This window comes from Perna viridis, chromosome 3, assembly GCF_037379345.1.
Source record: "Perna viridis isolate PV_CMFRI_1.1 ecotype Kerala chromosome 3, ASM3737934v1, whole genome shotgun sequence".
Taxonomy (NCBI): Eukaryota; Metazoa; Mollusca; class Bivalvia; order Mytilida; family Mytilidae; genus Perna; species Perna viridis.
The window spans coordinates 31,515,739-31,536,377 of record NC_142447.1 but is presented as its reverse complement, the minus strand read 5'-3'; the positions used below and the strand labels follow the sequence as shown (position 1 = coordinate 31,536,377).

At 32.0% G+C, this 20,639-nt stretch overlaps 1 protein-coding gene across 10 annotated transcripts in view; it reads right to left on the bottom strand.

The window, feature by feature from the left end:
- The window catches only part of LOC148621865 (nucleolysin TIAR-like), an 86,718-nt gene that overhangs the window by 54,054 nt on the left and 12,025 nt on the right, over positions 1 to 20,639 (bottom strand). For 9 of the 10 annotated variants that reach the window (XR_015921249.1, XR_015921250.1, XR_015921252.1 and 6 more), the window contains one exon: positions 19,699 to 19,794. Coding sequence is in view for 4 of the 10 variants with exons in the window: in XM_088576656.1 (XP_088432782.1) it covers positions 19,699 to 19,794 (96 nt within the window). In the remaining 6 variants the exon portion in view is untranslated. Of the gene's footprint in view, positions 1 to 19,698; positions 19,795 to 20,115; positions 20,162 to 20,639 lie in introns of all 10 variants that reach the window. The other variant, XR_015921254.1, reaches the window with a different exon arrangement.

The following is a 20,639-nucleotide window of genomic DNA, read 5'->3' as shown; positions in this document are numbered from 1 at the left end:
CTTAAAATATTGAACAATGAAGGTTGATAAAATTAGACATCAAAGGAAGAAACAACGTTCAGAAATAGACCTTAGGAGTAATACCACAGAAAGCAATGAAACAACTCCTGTAAACTTCATTTCAGACTTCCAAATCTCATCATTTAATTTCTGTGTAAGTGGAAACTAGACTGACATATATTTGAAATTTCAAAACGAACAAAAACATGTTTTAACTTCGATTTGGTTATTTCAAACAATTGACAAAATATCCCAAAATCAAACATCTATTTAGAATATTATAAATCCTTCACTAGTTAGGTAAAATGTTCAAACATAATTTGTAACTCCCCTAAGGAAAGTGTCTATGACAAGACATGCGAGTGATCAGGGAAATTAGGAAGTGCTCTCTTATATGTCAAAACGTGGTCACAACCAATCGGTCATAGTTTGATGTATTACTGGAGATCAATACCAAGGTCAATTATCACTTACAAATTACTGATCCTGATTCATTTCTGATTAAGTTTTTTATGTCCAGGGGCAGAATTGGCAAAAAAAAAATGTCAGCTACAAATTAAAAATACAATATTGTTGCTAAGGAACGTTTCTTTGGGACAACAGATATATACAGATAGCTGATGTTGCAATTTCCAGAGAACTACCGATTGGAATGGAGACGTATCAACAAAAGGCTTGATTCATTTAACATTAACCTGAATTGGGTTCATGATTCTTAGTTATATATAGATTATCTACTTGGTCAAAGCTTTGTGAAAAAACTAGTCAACATGATAATATCAACTTTAGTTTTAAACAAAAATGGTAATAACATTGAACACTTTCATTTCATCATAAATGCCTATATCAAGGGCTTTCATTGTCATCTTTCCTGTATCTTTTAATGTACAGTGTTTTATAAGTTTAGAGAGTTTTAATTTAGTCTATAAAATACTTGAAGGCTTATGCATTGTACCCCTGAGATCAGAAGTAATACATGTAATATAACATGAGAGTGAGAAATAAATTTTGAATAAAATAATTCAGATCAAACTATCAAACTAAAAACATAGATGTGGGGGAAATATTCATGAGGATAAGACCAAAGAAAGAAATGTTTGATCATGGAACACAAAAGGAGGGTAGTTTTTAACTCCGACAAGGACTCATGTTTGCTAATGTAGTGGGAAACCTATGTATCGAGGAATAAACTACCATATATTGCTACACTGCTGGTGACCGATACTACATGATGTCTGACGTGTGTACTTCACTATTCCATCCATGTATAATTACTGTTTAATTGGATGTATCATCTCTTGAAGACTAAACTAAGTATACATGTAGTACTAGATAAGTACCTGTAAACCAATTTCATCTTGAGATGTTTTCTCACTCAGTGAGTAATATTTATTATCATAATTAAAATTGCTGTATGTAGAAATCACAAAGAAAGTTCTTTCTGTCTAGAACATTTCTAAATACAAACTGCATGGGATAAGTATTCAAATCAATACTCATTATTTTTCAAAGACACAAATAAGCTAATCAAATATGCTTTGAGTGCAGAACTTCTTTCTTTGAAAAATTAACATCACATGATATTAGACTTTCATTATTCAAGTTTGAAATCATCTCAGCAGTAAAGCTGAGCCTACTAAGAAGTAAGTCCCTAAAGTGTGAAGAGTGAGGAAACAAGATACAGCTTATTTAATAAGGATGAAAGGAAACTTGGGACTTGTTTCAACAAGATCTTAGTAGGAAGCTGATATTATGCACCAAGGAAATGCATTCACCTTATCACAATCATGTCCTTGCAGTGAAAACACTCATAATAATTCGTTCACTATTCCTATTCCAGTATCGTCATGAATTTTAAATTGGTGACAAAACCAAATCTGCAGGTTTTATTTGTTAACAATATTCACTGGTATAAATAGTTGAGATAAATAGTGTTAATAGATACTGTATTCATAGAAATAAGAAAAGAAAATATTCATATTCAGATGTGTTATTTAATTACCAAATTAAAAATTCATGGCTGATAAGAATTAATCCTTTCTATTTCTAAAGCCAACACAAATTTAAAGGAAAGGTGATTTAAAGTAATCTTTATCACAGCTGATGAATAAGACCATTTAACAAATCTAGTTTTATGCTATGCAACTCAGCAGGCCCCCTGGATAGTTTTCTCAGACTCTTCTAATGTCTTATATACCAATGAAGACCAATTGAAGTTGTCTGGTTTTGTATAAAAATTGTCAGGGGACTATTCAAATTTCAGAAACTACCAAAATATCATTGTATTTATCTTGTTTTAAGTGTAGAATGACTAACATATTGAATAGATTTGACCTTCATCTGTCTATTTTCTCAGGAAATTTCCCTGTATTACACAATTTGGTCATTTTGATAAATCTATATACTGGTAAATTGTAAAGAATGATGCGTTAAGTTGTACAATACCTGCCAAGCCATACACAAAATGTTTTTTTTTTTTAATCCATACATATAGATTTTTAGAAATTCAAACTTTTTCAAGAAGAAACCAAAATTTGACAAAATGTCACAATCCATAAAGTCAGTTTTCTCAAGTTTACAAGGATCATTAACCTTTGATATACACCATCAATATAAACCCTACATTCATCTTTATTACTATGTGCAAAATCTACAATAGTATCTTACACATGTAATAAATCATAAGAATCCTACAGTCATTCAATAAATTGAAATTTATTGAAGACCTTACACCACTATCACATCATATACAGTGATAATGAGTAGCTATGATGGAAAGCAAACCTTCAAACCTGAAATGATTATTTTTCACACATGATAACTCATTTGCTCTCAGCTTTGTAACAGAAATAGTGACAAATATCACTCTCATTGTACTTCATGGGGGTACATCACTCAATCACCTGTTAATGTTTCAATGTAAAGGTGTAACATGAATGATAAAGTCAATGAGAACTGATAGATCTATAGTTATCTGTATTTTTTTCAAATTAACAGTTTTCCTACTGTTTTCGTGATTCTTTAAAACAATTACAATTTCATGGAGTTTCTCCTGTTGAAACATCACATCTCATAATTAATCAAACAAAAACCAAATGATGGATTTAAACAACCCAGATACAACTTAGCAATATTTTCGCTCCTATGATCTGCAATATGCTTTCATATTATTTCCACTTTCAATCAATGATATTTCCCAATGGAACAATACATGGAAATTAAACGACAGTTCAATAATTTCAAATGTAACAATATTGATGAAAAAGCACCATAAACTTGCACAAAGTTGCTTTATTTTTTTCCTCTTTATTATGTAATTCCAATAAAAGTCTACTAGTGCAAATAAAGGCAACTGAAAGGTCTTGTTTTTAACATTATACCTATATGTCACCAAAATAAGGTTCATCTGCACTAGTTTAGCTACATCAATTTTTTTATGAAAATATGTCATACAGCAATCCCCAATGTCACAAGCCTGGCAGAACTAAATCACCTAATCCTTTACATCTCAAGCCTAGCATTCAATCTCCAATTGACAAGAACTACAACATCCTATTCCAATGTCTTAGGTCTGACATAAAGAAAAGTATTAAATTCCAAATATTCTACATCTGACAAAATTGTTATCAAAGTCCCAGTACCCCAATTCAGACAAAAATACGATGTCAATTTCCCATGTCCAAAGTCAGACAGATCTCCAATACCTTTAGGCTTCCAGTACAACAGCATCCAATGGCCAATGCCTAAAGCCCTACAGCATCCAATCGTTTATGTCATAAGGCTCCAAGTTATACAACATGCAATCCCCTTTGTGCCAAGGCTTGAATTACTACAGTTTCCAATCTCCAATATAAAATGGCTTGCAGTACTACAACTTTAAATCATCAAACTTATGGCTTGCCTTACTTCAGCATCCAATCCCCAAAATCCCATGGTTGGCAGAACTACAGCATCTGATCCCAAAAGTCTTAAGGCTTGATTACTACACCATCCAATTTCCTACTTCACAAGGCTTGCCTTTCTACAGCATCCAATCACCAGTGTCCAAATACTTGCAATACAATTGCTTCCAATTGCCAATGTGCCATGGCTTGCAGTACAAAAGCATCAAAACCCCAATGACCCATAGCTTCCAGTTCTGCAACATCCAATCCCCTATGTCCTGAGGCTTGCAGTACTATAGCATCTAATCCTCAATGTCCAAAAGCTTGCAGTACTACAGTATCCAATCCCCTATGTCCTGAGGTTTGCAGTACTATAGCATCCAATCCCCAATGTCCCAAAGCTTGCAGTGCTATAGTATAAAATTCCACTGTGTTCCAAGGAAGGGGCCCAGGGAGAGGGAGCTATCTCTCCAAAAAAAGATTGAACATTTTCATTTGAATTAGAAAGCCATCACTTTGCTGCTACTTTTTGTGCAGAAAATTCGTTTTTCTTTTCAAATTTATATTAATTTTTGTTACTGAAAATTTGATATCTATCACTTAGTAGTTGACATGATCATGCAAAAATACTGTGAAAGTACTATTCTTCATGGGGTACCAATTTTCGTGGCTTTTGTGGGTAGGCCAAACCACGAAACTTGATTCCCAACCAAAAGCAGATTTCCATTGACATGTAAACTGAAAACCACAAAACCACGAGTTCAAGAATCCATGAACTTGTGTTTCTAACCTATTACACGAAAATTGGTATCCACGAATTAAAGAACTTTTAACTAAACTGCTTTAAATCATTTTATTTGCTTTAGAGTTGCATATCAGTGATTTACTAAGGTCATGATTCACAAATCTTTTTTTTTTAATACAGAATTTTATCAATCTTAAATTAATTGTAAAATTGTACATATTTACATAACAATGACATAGGATAGCTTCAGATTTGATTCAAGACAATGTTCAAGATGAGTCCATATGTTTTGAAAATCAACTGTACTGAAAAAGGTATGAAATCAAGAATTAGAAAATCTGAACTGCACTTGGAACAAAAACATGAATTGAGACTTTTAAAAAAAGAACAGGTTTCCAAGATGTGCTATCTTACAAACATCATAAGAGTGATTCAATAAATAATCAGTCTATAACCAAAACATTTCACTATTTGACAACACATACACAAATTTCATGGAGGCATCCATACTGAACAGAAGTTTGATACAGCAATTCAGAAAATTAAGCATCCATGAAATGGATAGTAACTTTGACAGTGTGGCATTTGGAGAATTGATGCATTAATTCAGTATTCCAATTCCTTAAACCATCCCTGCATAGGCTCCATGTACTACAGCATCCAATCTCTATGTCCTAAGGCTACAGTACTACAACATCCATTTACAAGTGTCATTTTAACGCACTGTTCCCAAATACACAGACTCACAAAATAATTTGTACTTCAGTACTTTCCCTTTTTTGCTCTATTTCTTGTCACAGAATAAATTTGTTAAATTCAATAAGCTTCAGTCAAGACAAAAATCCAGACTGACAGCCTCAATGACTATCAGTTAGACATTACTATAAATGACAATTTTTTTGTAGTTTATTGTGATCTAGTTTCACACCAGCTGTACAACTCAAAAATTATGAATACAAAGGGAAGAACTTATCAGAACTCCTAAATAATACTAAATACACTACAGCTAAACATTAAGGCATCTTCATTAGTGGCTTGAAGGTGATATCTTTTCATTTTATTTTAATGAATTACCTTTTTTTTCTGAAAGAAGATAAAACATATTTACAGGATTTGTTTGGTATTGGAAAATATTAATTTAACCCACAGAAGAATTAACAGCTTATTATTTGCCACAATACATAGATCTCTTATAAAGAAAAATATTCTAATATTTCTGGCGACTTCAGAAAAATCGTGGATGATGCCTTGGGGCATATCTTTGCATAAATTTGTCAAAACAATAAAAGATGTGGAAAATTCTCTTGCAAATGACAATATTAGTAATTGGAACTGCAAAACAGATACACTTTTCACAAACAAGATTAAAATGGCTCAAAGCGAAAATAGTCTTAACATTTCAAATTTATTTCAGGAGCAATTAAATGCTTCAAACAGATGGGTCTGAAACAATTATAAAACAGGTGAATTATAAAATTTTTTTTTGGGTACACATTAAAATTTATTACTGTTCTATACCGAAAACTTGATTCATCCAGCAAAACACCCTGAAGAGCTGAAATAATATCACAGATATATAACCAATATACAAGATACATTCAACATCAGAAAACAGATATCAAACACGAAAATAAAAATGAAAACCTAACAGTTACAAAAATGATATGCTTTCAGACCTAATGAGCAGATAGACCAATACTACAACTATGTCCCAATGTCACATAGAGGAAGGGACACAATATGATTATTTTAATTGGTCAAAAGTCTCACCACATAATTTTCAAATGTTAAATTGTTTTAGTTGAGAGTCATCATAAGGGGAACAAACATAGTTCTTTCTGGTCATCTGAACCCAAACGAGCAATTTACAGAAAATACATAAATAAATTTAGCAGAAATACTCACACTATCGCTTTTTTTTTAAAATCTGCTGTGAACTTTTCTAAGTGGTAAGCCTGTATGCCTAAAACAGCCACTAGATGTGTGTAGAATAAGTGGTAAGCCAGTATGCCTAAAACAGCCACTAGATGTGCGTAGAATAAGTGGTAAGCCAGTATGCCTTAAACAGCCACTAGATGTGCGTAGAATAAGTGGTAAGCCTGTATGCCTATAACAGCCACTAGATGTGCGTAGAATAAGTGGTAAGCCAGTATGCCTAAAACAGCCACTAGATGTGCGTAGAATAAGTGGTAAGCCAGTATGCCTTAAACAGCCACTAGATGTGCGTAGAATAAGAGGTAAGCCAGTATGCCTAAAACAGCCACTAGATGTGCGTAGAATAAGTGGTAAGCCTGTATGCCTTAAACAGCCACTAGATGTGCGTAGAATAAGTGGTAAGCCTGTATGCCTTAAACAGCCACTAGATGTGCGTAGAATAAGTGATAAGCCAGTATGCCTTAAACAGCCACTAGATGTGCGTAGAATAAGTGGTAAGCCTGTATGCCTTAAACAGCCACTAGATGTGTGTAGAATAAGTGGTAAGCCTGTATGCCTTAAACAGCCACTAGATGTGCGTAGAATAAGTGGTAAGCCTGTATGCCTTAAACAGCCACTAGATGTGCGTAGAATAAGTGGTAAGCCTGTATGCCTAAAACAGCCACTAGATGTGCGTAGAATAAGTGGTAAGCCAGTATGCCTTAAACATGATTTGACATAATATGATGAAGGTGAAACCTTTTAACACTCCTGAAGAAACATTAATTAAAAACAACTTTGATAATTTTTGTCAGCTCTGTCCTCAGATTTGATATATTATATTTATAACCTTCAAATATGGTAATTTTTGCAATGATATATGTCCTAACGCATTATACTTATTATCATGGTCTGATACGTCTATTGGCCGAAACGTCCGGCATTCATAAGGAATTATTGGTTTTCATGGTCCGAAATGTCGCATTGTCCGGCACAGATAAACATTATGGTTCTTGTAATTTAAAATATTTCTTTTATTCAATTTAGTTTTGCTTCATTCTGTTTCGATTTATATTGTTTAATTATGTTTTTATTACGATTTGATTTATTTTATCGAATTGATTTGTTTCGATTCTTTCATTTTCGTTTTGTTTTGGTTCGTTTTCGTTTCGCAATTTTTATGACCTAAGAATTATGGGTAATATTGATTATTGTAATTTTTGTAAACATCTGGACGCCATACCGCAGACTATATGGCTAACTCTATCTTGGAAAATCTATGATTCAATTTGTTGAAACTAACAAATATTTTCCGAGACTGGTTTGGCTCTCATTCGCACATATACAAGTATACGCAAATGAAGCTGCCATTATGCTGTTTTTCAGCTCCTGAAAATGCAGGTACAAACCGAATATTGATGCTTTTTCTTGCCATAAGTATACAGAACCAAGTTGATAATACAACCATAAAGGCTCCCTTTGGGAGCGTGTAATTAAGTTCTTTTAATATACAATGTACAAAAATAATTTAAGAAAGACAGTGTCCCTGTCAGAATGGTAAGGAAAATGGCTTGTGGAAAATCAGTAGTAATGAATAAGATCTGTATCTGACAGAAGATCTACCAGCTTTACACTGATTCAACCGTATGGCAGATCTTGTTTTCTCTACTAGAGGAGGCAAAATTTTTTTTCAAGAGGAGGCAGACAGTTAAAACAGTAGTATGATTAACAAACAACTCAACTGATAAGGTCATGATGTACAGAATTAAATTCAATAAGTAAATACTTCCATCAACTTATTTCCCTTTAGTACTGTAGAATCGTTATTAGACAGAGAACAAAAGCAATATGACAGTTGTACTGAAAACTTCATAACTAGTCTGGATTTTATCATTATCTCATCTCAATAAAGAGACAAACAAAACGACATATCCGTGTACAAAATAATCATCACGCAAGATCGGATGTTCCATCACACAAACCATGAATAGTACGACTAACAAAAGCCCTCTACAATGACATACTATTGGGAGATAGAAAATTTCATAACTTCCAAAATAATCAACAACACATTTCATACAAAATTCATAAGCTAATGTCTAAAATGTATTGAAGCGTAGAAAGAGAAAAACGGTTTTGCTATCTGATGCTTTTACACAACTTGGTCGGACTCAAAACATGAAATAGAAGTGACGGTAGATGGTGAAAAAATCCATTACTATATTCAATTATGGTATAAATAATTCTGCCACAAGCATAGATACAAATTTCCCTCCAATATGCGGTAATCAAATTACATAGCGAAACTAGAGTAATGCAACTTTAATATTTAATGGTAGTAAGTTATTGAGCAGACGAAGGGGGTTCGTTTTCTATTGTTCTTGAATGACTCAATAAGTTTGTCACTGGGGATATCAAGAGTTAACTAACTACACAATGATAGCTAAATACAATACATATTTTAATTCTATCTCAAGATAATCACCTTACATGGCTTTGATTCCAACCTTCTCTTTAATGGCTATTACAAAAACAGGCATTTTCTTGATTTACAAAAATGCAATAATCACTTAAAGTGACCTAATTCTGTAATATTTTTTCCAAGAAGAGCTGGATTATGAAGATTACAGAGTTTCAGATCTCTCTGCTTTAGTAAAGGTGATTAAAACTTTTGGAAAGCTATGGCTATGTCATGCCACGAAACTGACATACTCTAGACCCTTGCCAATTGGCTTCATCAGTCATTTCATATGTCCACAGGAGCTTGCTCTCACTATCAAATATGCAGCCCTTCTAGTAATTGCGATAACACCAGGTACACAAATTTTGCCGCTCTTTCTTTTGTCTGTCTAGCGATGTCAAGATCAAAGTAGTTTCACTTTTGGTCCAAGCAATTGTAGATATATGGAGTTTGAATGTTATAAGAAGTATTTGATGGTGATACCTGTGTTTATCCATTAGATTCGTCATTTGTCAAGTGATTGCTGAGCAGTGAATAGTGATGTATTTGATTTCATTTGAAAAAAAAAAATAATGAAGCAAGGTCCCCCAGAATCTGGGGTCACCGTTTTTGTGATTACCGGTATATACTAAAAGGGCAGCATATTAGATAGTGGGAACAATCCCCTGTGATATGTCTTTTCATTTTAACTTTTCTGATAGACAGCTACTACACAATGGCATAATGCTTTCACAAAATCATTACAACATAGTGTTTTTTCCAACACAGTCGGTATAGTTTCTCTTTTTACCCTTTGACCTTGAGGACGATCTTCTATGGAAATGCAATTCACCTGATCGCAATTCTGTTTCCGGATTGACCAAATACTGATAACTTAGTGGCGTTAGGAAAAACTGTATCGAATATGGAAATTGTGTCATGCGTCGTTTTCTTGAATGAAATGTAGAAATTTGGAAGTAAAAAGAACAAAATTTTACTGCGTCGGCTATCTTTTTTTAAAGCTAGTACTTATTACTCATGGTCACAGAAGAAATTGTCTTAAAATTTAAAAAAATCACTTACTAGCACCTAACAGGATTAGACCACTGAATCAGAAATATAACACTGTTCACATGAAATGTGAGGTGGCAGAATACCATAAATTGGTGAGAGACTAACAGCACAATACATCATAATTCTTTGGATATGACATAGTATCCGTGACAATACCATGACAGAATACTCAATCTGCAAATGATAAATCTATCTAATCTAATCTACAGCTAAATATCAAATTAGTCAAAAATTGTCCAAATTTGACAATTACTATCTTACACAGGTAATACTTCTTTGAACATCCCAAACCAGACTCATCTATTTCGAAGCTATACCCTAAAGAATAAAAAATGAAATTAGTTTCCTTTGTACAATGAATTAGAGAATAAATCGCTCTGTCTCATCTGGGGTTGGAAGTTGGAGTGTAAGCTTAACGATTCCTCTCAGTCTCATGGGTTAATTAGAATGCTGGGTTAGATTTCTCCACAATCTTCTCAAGTCACAAGAAATTCTCTTCCAGTTTCCTGAAAATTTAATAACCATTTACATGGCATAGAAAGTATTAGCTCATTTTTTAATTGAAACTATATTATCCAGCCTCCTCACAGGCAACAATAAATAAAGGGAAAAACAAATTTGAAATAAATTATTCAAGCCATTTAAGCACAATAAATCTAGTAGGCCACTAATTGTTCACAGCAGTAATGTCAAATAAGATAAAATTATTGGCTACTCTGTGATAATAACAGTGACTGTGATTACTGGTGGGAAACTACATGTAAACACAGGGTAAGGACATGGTGTACTTTACATGTGTGGGAAATTTACATTCGTTTTCTACCTATCTACTGCAGTACAGACAAACATTACTAAACCAAACCCTGAACAACAGCACCTTTATATCAATTTAAATGTATTTAACCTTCATAAACTGAACAGCAGTCACATGTCCAAAGCAAACTAATTTTTAAATCTAAAGGGGTTTGGTTTAGATAGGTTACACTGTGTATCTTTGACAAGTGTTCTAGGATTCCACTTTCCCATCACCTATGGCAAGTAAAATGTCAGTGTGGGAAAGTTGTTTATGTTCCACTTTCCCTTTAGCAAGTAAAAAAATTATATTCCTGAAAGGATTTGACAAGTTTGGAAAGCAGACTTTAATTGTGGGAAAGTTAATTTTCATTTGGAATTTACCAGTGGAAATCTAAAATTTTCAAAAATCGTAGAACACTGCTAGAATTTAAGATACTAATCCATCAATAATGAACTAATGGTAAGAAACAACAAGATAAGCTAGATAACAAGACATAAAACATAGAACTGAATATTTTAAACTTTTATCAGAGTTTTAACTGAAACAATTCCATTCAATACTAATCAAAGTAGTACAAATAGGTTTAGCTTGAGTGTGAATAACATTGCTTTAAGTTACTTTAAAGAACACTTTTTTTGTCTGAAAGCAGCCATACAAAATTAAATTGTTGATAAATGAGCTGAAAATAATTACAAAGAGCTCTGTCAACTAAACAGGCAACTGTTACAAGCAAAATGAATGCCAGATAGAATTAATTATTTGATTTTCATTACAATTGATTTGATCTTTATCAGTTATGTCACTGAATGTACAAAAAATACAGCATCACAGCAAACTTTATTGACCACCTTAAATGGGAAAATACCATTCTTAAATTTTTAATGTATGTCATGATCGCCGATAGAGGACCAGAAACATTGAATTCCATTTTCCCAAAGAATGCTGTTTAAAATAGTGCCCCTACTAACCTACAATAAAATGCTCCACAGCTTCATATAACTGCAAGTATTGAACCTTGAACAATTCTTGCAAGTATAGACACACCATTCAAGCTTGATACAGATATGAATTTTGATTGTAATTAAATACTTTACACAAGAAATAATTTGACTAAAATTGAAGTGACCTCTTTTAGGCATCTTCTTCCTCAATAACCACAAACCCCTAGATCAATCCAAGCCTTCCTTAGGAGGTATGGTACCTTGTGGTCCCATACCAAAGAGATGCCTTCACTTTTAGTCATTATTATCTGTAAATCAGGAAAATACTTGTTTCTGCCTACTTCCTGGTCATGAAATGTCTACAAAGATGATGACATCATGATAACATTATATATGACTGTATTTATTTATTAAAAATTGGTCAGTGTCTCACATTGTTTCTAAAGCACTGATTGGGATGATATTTTTTATCAATATATGTACATTGTACATTGTACATTGTAAGCAGTCATTTAACTGCCTTCTGAAGATGTTTAATTGGATATTGAGATTAGAACTTCTCAAACTGGACAGAATCATTTAGCAGCACTATTTTTTAATGAACAAGATGATACATGTAAACATATTTAAAACTACATAATTACTTAAGGTTCATTTTTTATATGTAATTCAGTAACTATTTCAGAAATGCCAATTAGCTTGCATGACAGCTAAACTAGAACAGTAATTATAGAATTTCATAAATTTTTTGCTAGAGGTACAGCATATGTTATGAAAATTAAAACAATATCTATGCAGTAGTAATCGTTCATTGATTTCATTATCAATGCCTTGACAGTTGTGCTCTGTTTAGATCGTAATTTACCATAATAGGACAGAGTAAATTCACATAATTACACATAAGTGGCCACGATTAGAAAGGTATTCATCCATTAGCTCAATAATATCTTTGTAACTGGGAAATATCTAATAACACGAAACCTTCAAAGTTCACAGTAAATCACATCCTTTGACATGCAACAAAACCAGGATAACTTCCCTTGATTGAAAAAAAATTGCTGTCACTGAGGTGAGAATTTGCAAATGTTAATAGTGATAGTCAATAGAATGATGTTTTACAAGTCAGACTTCTGGTAATAAATTGTTTTCAATTGTAATTAATTGTTCCCTGTATTTCAAGCCATCACAAATTAAATGTTCTATTCCATAGTCAAAGTTCCATTACCTCATATGTTGTAATGTTTCACAATTTTATGGCCATAAATACAATTTGATCATTCACCTAAAACAAAGTATTCATTGAACTTATTTTAAAATTATATTAACCTTGAGTCATACAACTTTTTTTCAAAATTAAGAAGAATAAAAAATGTAAAGATTTTCTTTTCTACCAGAATTTTGTATTTGAAAAGATTAGAAAAAAAATCTTTTGTCAACGGTAAAAAGGTTTGGCAAATATGATATTAACTAAAATCCATATCTCCCATAGTGGATTCTTTATAATAATTGTCAACCATAAATAAGATATACCCCTTTTATTTTGTTGGTCCTTGTATACTATGCCATTCTGTTTTTGTTTCTTTTTTTATTATATTTGCATACATCTGTATTTGATTACATTGAAATCCTAATTAGCAGCATTTATTAACAAGAATGTTGATTACCACTGAAGGAATTCTAAACACTGAAGATTGCTAGCAATGTTCTTTTTTAGATTTTTATTCAAGGAACATTTATTGATTACATATAGAGAGTACAACTTATGAGAAAATTTATAAACCCTTATACAATCAGAATACATTGAAGAAAACACCTTAGTTTTAACCTAAGTAAATGTCTTTACTGATTTGAAGGCAACATCATAAAGATTTCTCATTTAAAATTCCTCTCAGGAATTGCAATATCTATTATAGAATAGCTTTTTACTTCAAACTTAGCATTGGGATTTGCAGCTTTACTTTGCTATAGAGTTGCAAGTAACACTGCTGTCTTTTTTCTGCATCACATTCAGTAAAAATCAATACAAAACCTTTTATCAAATATTTTTCTTCCACATAAAATCACGCTTGGATAATAATTTTAATTACAAGTTAAATAATAGATGTTTTAATTTCATTTCCAATCCATATTTGCATTTGTATAATTGTTGCATTAAAAATTAATAATTTTTCATGCAAAAATCACCTAGTATTTGCCCTGTCACATCACATTTTATTTACCAGAGCTGATGTTACACATTATGACTGAATAAATAACTTTGCATATCTGGGTGAGGCAGTTCTAGGTTTGACTGATGCACTATTGGTAAATTGTATCCAATGAAAAAAAAGTTGGATTACCTCCCCTTTTAAGCATCCTTATTCATATCTGCCTATAATATAGTTTCATAAAAAAAAATTCATTCAACAAGAGTTGTGGTCTTGTGCTAAATAAACATTAGTTGATCTTTTTCTCCTAGCAAGCATTTACCATTAATTATTTTCTTTCATGCATGTATTATACATGTATGATGTGCAAAAACCAAAATTTATCAAAATAAATGTATTTCACGTAAGATTCAAGGCAGTTACAGTTTTCTGTTTCACATGTGAACGATATATGGACAACAGTATCCAACAATATGTCCTGTCTATAATAACAGGTGTACACTTAAAATGGAGTATCCATAGAGACCAACATTCTTTCAATCAAATCCTTTCAAGCTATTATGAGTTATTGTACTCTATATGGATAGAAACACAAATATTATGGTATACCATACAAATTCTGACTACAGCAGCTTTCTTTTACTATCAAATATGCAGCCTGAATAGTATATTCATGTTTATATACTAGTCTTGGCCTAAAAAATTTGTAGTGATAACTTGATAAAACTTATAGACAACAAAGCGCTTGATATGACCAAGAAATAAATGAGAATTGTTTTCAACTTCAGACAAACACGGTATACAGACATTCACAAAATCAGCCATACTCATCTGTTATCATGGAGCGATTCCCAAAACTCTAATTTTGTTTCCTACTGTCAAATATTGTAATAATTTACAGTTGAATCTGGCCAATAAATATATCACTGCAACTAACTGCTCAGACATCTTGTCAATATCTATCAATATATTACACATTTCTGTTACCCAGACCATATATATCAATTTGACCCACTGTTTCCATGAAAAACCTGTCCACTTGAATCAATTTTTAAATGGTTTGAAAAATGATGACTCAAATTCACTGATTCCAAAAATAGTCATTTCCAACAGATTCTATTGTGTGGTTAATTGTTGTGCTTTGTTCTATCATGTGAAATAAACTTTTGATGAGTTTTAACAATACAAGTACATTTTTATCAATCATAAGGAAAACAAATGACATTAAAAACATGTATTCCATCTGAAAATAAGAATTCAGGAATTAGGGTGCTAAGCCATGATTCCTTTTGTTCAAAACAAGACAAAAACAAATAATCACCCTACTTTACATTAATAAAAACTTATTTATCTGAAAACATTCTAATAAATGTAATGTTAAAAACATTAAGCCACCTTCCTAAAAAGTATTTCAAAAATAGATGTGCTTCCTGTAAAAAGTTTCTAAATGGACAAAATTGGTTTTATAAAAAAAATAGTCTGGAAAAACAATATAGATGGTTAGAATAAATTATAAAAAGAGGAAGTATCTGTTTAAGCTAATGTTACATGGAATAATTCTTCCTTTCCTGTTTTAACATGGTTGTCCTGAAACAAAATAAAACACCATATAAACAACTGCTTGCTACAGATATTAATGTTTCAGAATATCCATTAAACCAAGCCTATAAACTTGATAAGAAAATAATATACCATGAAAGAGTAGCAATATAAAGCATAGAATTTTAATCCAACCAATCAATACTTAACCATGGTTGTCTACCAAGTTACAAAGACATGAATTGTACCAGAATTACAGGGGATACTTGTCAACATTTCAACTAGAATATGACGGATTAAAGACATTCACATTTCCTATGAATCTAGTAATTTTTATATATCTACATGCAGTACTCATGGGATAAAAGCCAAGCACAAAGGTACCCAAGTTAATAGTTCTAAATAGAATTCTGTCATCTATCACAAAGGCTTGGAGACAACAGACTTTGCCAGGTTAATTTCCTGATGACATTGAAATCTGAAGCAAATAGAACAATGTAATGGGAAGCCATAGAAAGACAATAATGGAAGTAAGGTCTGCTTTAATTCTTCATTAAAATGTAAACAGGTCTATTTAAATTCCATCAGTAATTCCAAATGCAGCTTTACACAGAGATGGGAAGGTGTTCTTAGAGCATAAATGTCAAATAAATGAGAAAAAAAACTTCAATTAAGACAAAGTGACACACCTTCATTGGAAGCATATAAAAAGTATGTCGATGGCATTATCTGAAAAAATTATGGGACTAAAAAACATCCAGCAGACATGAATGTAACATCCATAAAAGATATGTCATGTGACAAGTTTATCTGTGTCAGTTTTCACTGATAATGATGAACATTTTCCACTATTATTCTAAATGTCCAAATTAATATGAAACCCATCCATACAAGAATAAATAAAATTCTAGATAGTAACCTATCAGAACATCATTATGTATTTTATTTCATGAATACAAAACAATGATCATACCTTTCTGTACTCTTAAAACATACAGTTTCTTTAAATTGAAATTATTTTAAGTGATTATAAATCTCCCCTGATAAGTCAACATTATCTGGTAGGAAAACAATGGAGTGTGATCTTATTGTAAGAAATGGTTATATCAAATGTAATTATATGAATAATAGATAAAAAAACAACTCTTTCCTTGGTATAATATGCCTATTTTTATCATCTAATTCACATTATCAAGTTTCTAAGAAGTTTTATGGAGTCTTGACATGAAATTCTATGGTAAAAGCATGGTGTCTGTCAAGTCTAAAAGTAAATGATGCCCCATTTCTTTCCTACCTGACGTTTGTCTGTCTGTCATTATTTTTTCTTGCTGGATAATAGTGGGAGTAAGTGTTTACAATTCTGGCAGTTAAATGCTGAATTCCCATTTTTAAATGATAGAGCTTGCTAACTGATTATTACACTAATGAATGAAAATGAAACATGATTATCCCTATTCTTAAGTTAACTAGATTTTCATTAATTACAGTTTAAAACTTGATGACTGTAAAGATATTTCCCAATGGAGCATTGAGAGTGCTATGACAGGCCTATAAAAGCATTGCTTCTCAAAGGAGAGTTTATACTGTTTTAATGCATTGGTTGAAATTCTGTTTTATACCTTACAAGTATGTAGAAGTAACAGGCAGGTAATTTTTAATGTGTGGTTTATCTCAGATCAGTATCTTTTGAATTCAGACTTAAAAAAAAAGTCTGTGTAACTGGTAACCTGACTGACCCTCATTTTTTTTAATGGTGTCAAAAAAAAAAACAAATTATACAGATTTTCGGCATTTCTATCATTGCTTTTTCACTAGAATCGCTTTGCTCTCCAAAGTGGAGGTTCAAAATTTTTTTTTTTTTAAAAATGAAACATGACCATGGCTACAAGTTCAGTATTCAGAAGTGTCATGATAGTGGCAGCAAAAACGGTACATTTCAAAGTCTTGCAAATCTGTAAATTTTAAAAGAAAACAAAAAACCTACCTACCAACACTTTTATTGTCAAAAATGTTACCAGAAACACAGAATTTCTTTTAGGCCATATAATGATTCAATGTATTCAGAATACATATATACGTAACAAAATAATAATAAGTTCTTCATTTTAAGACAATAATTCATTTTAACAAACATGTTAAATTCACTGGAAGCCTTCTAACATAAAACAAAATTGCACAGGTATATTACTGTATATTGCAATTCCTTCCTCTGACTCAAAAAAGTAAAATAAAAGAACAGCTTTCCAATGTCCCCCACGAAAAAAAAAAAGTGAGGAAAACTTTAAATTCACTGAAATTTTCTATGTCCAAGGGCCATAACTTCCATAAAAATCAATCAACCCTAACCAAAGTCAAACTTAATCTGTAACTTCTCATAGCAAGACTGCATACAAAATTTAAAAGCGATTGGTAAAAGCATTACAAAAAAAAATGTGGAAAACTGTAAATTCACTGAAATTTTCTAAGTCCAAGGGCCATAACTTCCATATAAATAATTCAACCATAAAATATTAACAAGAACTTGTGGCAGAGAACCAAACAAAAGCCAGCCACACAGACAGTGAAAATGGATTGGGCTCAAATAAAGGAAAACAAACACTGATATGACCCGTCATGCCTTGGACCAGAATCACAGGGCCACAGACAGAGAGGCAGACCCAAAAACACAAGAGAAGAGTACTAACATCTGAAGTATGACCTTGGGAGAAGTAAAGATGGCAAAAGACATGAAGAAGTGGAGAGCAGCAGTGGTCGCCCTATGTCCCCCATGGGACAAAGTGGAATAAGTCAAGTAAATCATTACATGAACTAATTTTAAGAACCATAGTGAAAATGCTTACAATACTTCATTATCTTTAGAAAAGCAAAGTCCTGATACCAGAAAAGAGCTCCAACATAACATGACAGTTTCTTAGACAAGAAAACAGAAATAAGGAAAAAATCTGACAGCACCTAAATTTAAAAACCTATAAAAGACCACAAATTAGTCCTCTATTTCTACATTGAGGAAACTCCTACAACCATCCAGCAGTTGGCCTCTACTGGATAGTATTCTTTTGACACATTATCAAATAGTATGCAAGAAATAATGTAATACATTGAGAAGGAATTCACCAGTTGTATACTATATTTACCAAATTACCATATTAAAAAATGTTTGAAAACCAATCCCAACTGAGGTTTTTTGTTACTAACAATTCATTAAAGTCGGAAAAAATTTGTCTTAAAATGAAGGTGCTGTCCAGGCGTTAGGCCTCAATCAATAATTTTAACTTTATGAGAAAATTAATCCAATCAAAGCTTTTAGTGCTACTTATCATTTGCTTAAGTTTGATGAAAAGTGGCAAAAAAATGTCAATTCCTTTCCCAAAAATGTGGTTCCTTTAAACTGATTTTAGGGAAAACAAATCCCATTCAGGCTTTCTTGCTAGTATCAATTAACCAAAGTATGAAAGAAATCTGTGAAAGAATAAGGCTTCAGGAGATAAATTCGTAATTACAAATACACATGGGTCAAAACCTACATACCCCTGTAATTTGGTGCAAGGTTTTAATAATAAAAAAAAAAAAACATATATAAATCTTCATAAAATTAAAACTGAGAGCATTTCATGTCAACTTACCTCTGACTAAATCATACTTACCATCACCACAACTCTATTGTTATCTTCTTTTCCTGTAGGATATCTAAATTAACTTTACGATTTTCCAAGACCTGATTTCAGCAAGATTAACATGTATCGTACAGAAATTTTTACTCATAAGTTTAAATAGCTGGAATATTTCCCATTCATGTTAAAAAAAAACCTTCTGCTTTGTATTTAATGCATGGTGTGAAATGGGTTAGCCAAAGCCAAAGAACTTTTCTCAAATACACAAATTCTGTTTTCCTTGATGGTTCTCAATGAACAAGACTCAAATTTCTTGTTAAAATCAGATCTATAGAATTCAGTATTCTAGGATTCTTTTAAGTTATAGGTTTTCCACCAAAAAAAAAATATAAAAGAAAATTAACATGTCAACAAGTTAGTTTAATCTGCTTTTTTAACTTAAAACATGTTTTCAGTAATTTAAGTTTTCCACTAGTTTGCAGAAGGAAACATAAAAAGAACTTTCCCATCCCTAAATTGTAATTGCCCCCAATTGATGGGGAAGTGGAATCTTAGAATACTGTAGAAGATATCACTGTCAAATAAAAGTAAAAGAGATTGCACTCACCCTTCCCATACACATTCTTTTATTCATCGCTGACAATGCAGCAGCTGCATCCTTGTGTTCATAGAATTCAACAAAACAATATGGGTCGGCACCAGGCTGAAAATAACACCAAACTTCATCAAAATATTATCTACTAGTTCTACAGTCTTAGAATTTCTGACCAAAATTGGTCTGGAAATGTCCAAAATAATTTGGTTATTTTTCCAGTACAGCTCAAATCTGAAGTCAGTTTGAGATGTTTGTTTTTGACTTTCAAATTTCTAATTGGTCAGCTAAAATCTTTGTAAACGATTATCAGACCACTATCACAGTAAATTTATAGGTTTCTACTCTTATTATATGGGTGGAAACACTCTTGTAAAAGGTTTGATGAATTAAATGGACTAAAAAAGTGCAGAAAAAACAAAAACTCCATACCCACGCCATCTGACTTGGAAATCTGGCTTGAAGCTTCACAGCCAACCTTAAAGACAAGTTTTCAAAATCCATGCAATGAAATGTTAAACAATAAAAAAGAATAAAGAAAAGCTTCTTACCTGTTTCTTTCTCCAATGTGTGTTTTTATGCAGTTTTTGTTCCTTCTGTTTAAACTACTTTAAACTAATTTTGTTTCATTTACCCCCAGAAACTGACACTCAATCATAAATGAAAAATTTTGTTAAAATCAAAAACAAACAAAACAAATTGACAAATCAGAGCTGTATGTAAAACGGAACCAGTCCAGTAATACCAGAACCAATATCAGTGGTAGTTCAAGACGGACACCAACCCATCACTCACCTCCAACAAATAAACCTCTCAATTTCTTGTACTACTTTCTGTTGAACTACTTGGTAATGAAAAACATCTCTGTCTTCTTTACTTTTAAAGAATTTCATTTTATATTTCATCTGTTTATTCTTGAAATACCACTGAGTTAATTTTTTTAAAAATAAAATGCA